General features: G+C 54.3%; 1 protein-coding gene across 1 annotated transcript in view; it reads right to left on the bottom strand.

The window, feature by feature from the left end:
• ABHD17C (abhydrolase domain containing 17C, depalmitoylase) overlaps positions 1-2,548 on the bottom strand; it is a 57,189-nt gene extending 54,641 nt beyond the window's left edge. Inside the window, exons 1-2 of the mRNA XM_040493396.1 lie at positions 2,544-2,548; positions 2,368-2,452 (exon numbers count right to left, since the gene is read on the bottom strand). Of these exons, the coding sequence (XP_040349330.1) occupies positions 2,368-2,452; positions 2,544-2,548 (90 nt within the window). The remainder of the gene's footprint in view (positions 1-2,367; positions 2,453-2,543) is intronic.
• Between the last annotated feature and the right edge of the window lie 960 nt (positions 2,549-3,508).

Here is a 3,508-nt window from a genome sequence, read left to right as displayed (position 1 = left end):
CTCCGGGATGCCCGGGCCCCGGGTCTCTGCTCGCGGGCGGCTGGGCCGATGCCACGTGTGGAGCCCGGAAGGGGCGGCGGGCACCTGCCCGGCCCGGGGAGCGCGCGCGCGTCTCCGGGACGCCCCTGCTCCGGCCGATCCCACTCGGGGAGCCCTGAGGGGGCGGCGGGCACCTGCCTGGCCCCGGGAGCGCGCGCCCGGCTCGGTGGTCTGCACGAGGGCGGCTGGGCCGATCCCACACGGGGAGCCCGGAGGGGGCGCGGGCACCTGCCCGGCCCGGGGAACGCGCGCCCTTCCCCGGGACGCCCCTGTTCCCGTGTCTGCACCCGGGCAGCTGGGCGGATCCCCAGAAGGGATCGTGCAGGTGGCGCGGGCACCTCCCGCATCGGACTGTTCCCCTCACTCCTCTCTCCCTGCTCCAAATCCAAGTTCGGGCGTGGATGGAGGTTCTTGGGAATCTACTGGAAAGAACCTTAATGGGTGGACGAGAACGGGCATGTCCCTGAGATATTCGGCCCTTGGTGTCTGTGCTCAACTTGGTGTCTGTGCTCAACTGCCTCGCCCTCAGGTCTCGGCACCTTAAGGGGTGCGGTCGGCGCCGCGTGTCCCCGTTACAGGACTGTTTCCGCATAAGTAGCAACGATGTCGCCTTCGTAGGGGCATGATTGGGCCTGCAGGCTGTTCCTGTATGGGTCAGAGTATCCGGGCCGCTCTGCACTGAGCAGGGCACCTTCCCCAGGTGGTCACTTCTGGTCCCACGTGCGGCGGATTTCCAGGTGTCCTCCACAGGGCTAGTGAGGAGTCCAAGGGTCCCAGGTGGCTAAGTGGTCTGAATCATGAAGGATTGCTTGTAATGACTTAGGTCCACTGTCATCTTGGAGTTCACCTTTAAGTGATGTTTTTGAATTGTAACTCTCGGTGCCTGAAACCGGGCGGGCCCTCGTGCCAATTTCCCAGAACCTTCCACTCTCCCTTCTCCCTCCCGATTTGGCGGCTGAGCTCTCCTTCAGGAGTGAACAGGAGATCCCCCTCCTGGACTGCCAGCACAGCAGCTAGCACGGGCCGGCCTGGACCTGTTGTTTTAACTAACAGATGCCCTGCGGATTTTAAGTTTAGCTGTGGCTTTTAAAGGAGTATTTTGAGCACCTTCTTCTGCACGGATTAGCCAGTTCAAATGGCGATACCCTTCAGGACCTGCTTTTAAAAGACTATGTCTTGGGGCGCCTGGGTGGCGCAGTCGGTTAAGCGTCCGACTTCAGCCAGGTCACGATCTTGCGGTCCGTGAGTTCGAGTCCCGTGTCAGGCTCTGGGCTGATGGCTCGGAGCCTGGAGCCTGTTTCCGATTCTCTGTCTCCCTCTCTCTCTGCCCCTCCCCCGTTCATGCTCTGTCTCTCCCTGTCCCAAAAATAAATAAACGTTGAAAAAAAAAAAAGACTACGTCTTTTTGTTTCTTTATTTAAATATATATATGTTGTTTTAATGTTTATTTGTTTTGAGAGAGAGAGCAAGAGAGTAAGTGAAGGAGAGGCAGGGAGAGAGGGGGAGAGAGAATCTCAAGCAGGCTCCGCGCCGTCAGCGCAGATCCCCATCTGGGGCTCGAACTCACCAACCGTGAGATCATAACCTAAGCCGAAATCAGGAGTCGGTCGCTTAACCGATTGAGCCAAAGACTGCTCCTTAGGGTCTCAAGCCAACGTTCACACAAACCTGAGACAGCTCAGCTTCCGGGGGTTCATAGTATTTGTTTGTGTACCGGCACCCCAAAGACTATTTCTGCAGTAAAATAATTTTAGACGTTTTGGAACCATCCAAAACCTGAGAGAAAACCTGGTTGGCACAGCCTGTGGTCAAAACATTTCCTGGCCTGTTTTTAAATTATTCACACTTGGCGGAGTTTTACCTCCAACCAGGTTCTTCGCTTCACCGGATTGGCTTCCCTTCTTTAAAAACGTTTACAACTTGGTACACTTCTGGGTGCTTTGCTTGGATACGTACTCGGTTTCCTGTATTCAGCGCTTGTGTATATTTTCGTAATGTTTTCATGCTCACGGCACCCAAGGTGTTTTTCGTACAGCGGTTCTACAAAGATGAGTAAGACAGTTCCTTCTCTGGAGTGCCTTATAATCTAATTACAGCCTCAGGAGAAAATTCACAGCAGTTTTTCACGTGCCTTTGGAGAAAAAAGAGAGAGAGCGAGCAACTCCCCACGCAGGCTAAGGAGAGCATCTTGAATCCTGGCTCCGCAGTGGGGTTTCTGTGGGGAGCTCAGGTGATCGCCGCGTCTAACTCAGAATAGGAAGAGAACTTTGAGGACTGGGGTGAAGATGTCTAGCTTGCCCCTCGGTCTTTCTCAGATTCCACCGTTACCAGCTCATTTGGGCACGAGTCGAGCAGCGGGCAGGCCACAGAAGGGCGCCGCGATGCGAGTCTCGAGGAGGTGTCCTCTGGGAGGCTGGTGGAGCAGACGGGGTCTCTGTCCTCCGTGGCCCGTAGCCGTGCTCACGTCGTCAGGAAAATTAAAAAAGGCAGATACGTCTGCATACGTCATGTCACTCCACAAAGGGCCTGTGGAGGGCCCCGCGGTGTAATACCTGTGCACGAACAAGTACATACATCCCCCCGGGAGCTGAGCTGTCTCAGGTTTGTGTGAACGTTGGCTTGAGACCCGAAAGTTGGATGCCATAGAGCAGAGCGACCGAAGCTTTGTCACCCCGTGCGACGTATGATCGTGGGAAGGTTTGTTCAGCACCTCGGGGCGTCCACGACCGTCAGTGTGTATTAAAGGCACGTTGACTGGGGGACTTTAACAGGCAACCCAGAAAGAATAAATCTTCCCCATAAATGCAAAGGGCAGAGATGACCAGCTGTTCACTTTGAGCTTGAAGAATTTCTCTGTGGCTCCTCACCATCTAGCAGAGGAAGGTCTAACTTTGAACTTGGGTCAGCAAACCTATTTACGAGGTACTCACCATGAGCCAGTCACAGGGTTGATCTGGGGAACGCGAAGGCGGCTGAGACACAGCCCCTCCTGCCCTCCAGAAGCTCCAAGCGAAGGGCACCTGGGGGGGCTCGGTCGGTGAAGCGTCCGACTTCGGCTCAGGTCACGATCTCGTGGTTTGTGGGTTCGAGCCCCGCGTCGGGCTCTGTGCTGACGGCTCAGAGCCCGGAGCCTGCTTTGGATTCTGTGTTTTCCTCTCTCTCTGCCCCTCCCCCGTTCATGCTCTGTCTCTCTCTGTCCCAAAAATGAATAAACGTTGAAAAAAAAATTTTTTTTTAAATAAAAAATAAAAAAAATAAACATTAAAAAATAATAAAAAATAAAATAAAACATTTTATTTTAATAAAAAGAAGCTCCAAGTATGGGCTGCAGGTGGACCTGCCTACATATTCCGCTGAGCCAGCCGGTCCCCCAAACAATATCCCAAGTAGCTCAATGCACCGGCCTCTATTATTTAATCGGCCTTTTACACGCCAAACTCTCCTTCCATATTACTCTGCCTGATGTCGA

This window comes from Herpailurus yagouaroundi, unplaced genomic scaffold, assembly GCF_014898765.1.
Source record: "Herpailurus yagouaroundi ecotype Mexico unplaced genomic scaffold, PumYag 185, whole genome shotgun sequence".
Classification (NCBI taxonomy): domain Eukaryota; kingdom Metazoa; phylum Chordata; class Mammalia; order Carnivora; family Felidae; genus Herpailurus; species Herpailurus yagouaroundi.
Note: the sequence above shows the minus strand (reverse complement) of the source record. Positions and strands in the feature narration are given on the sequence as shown.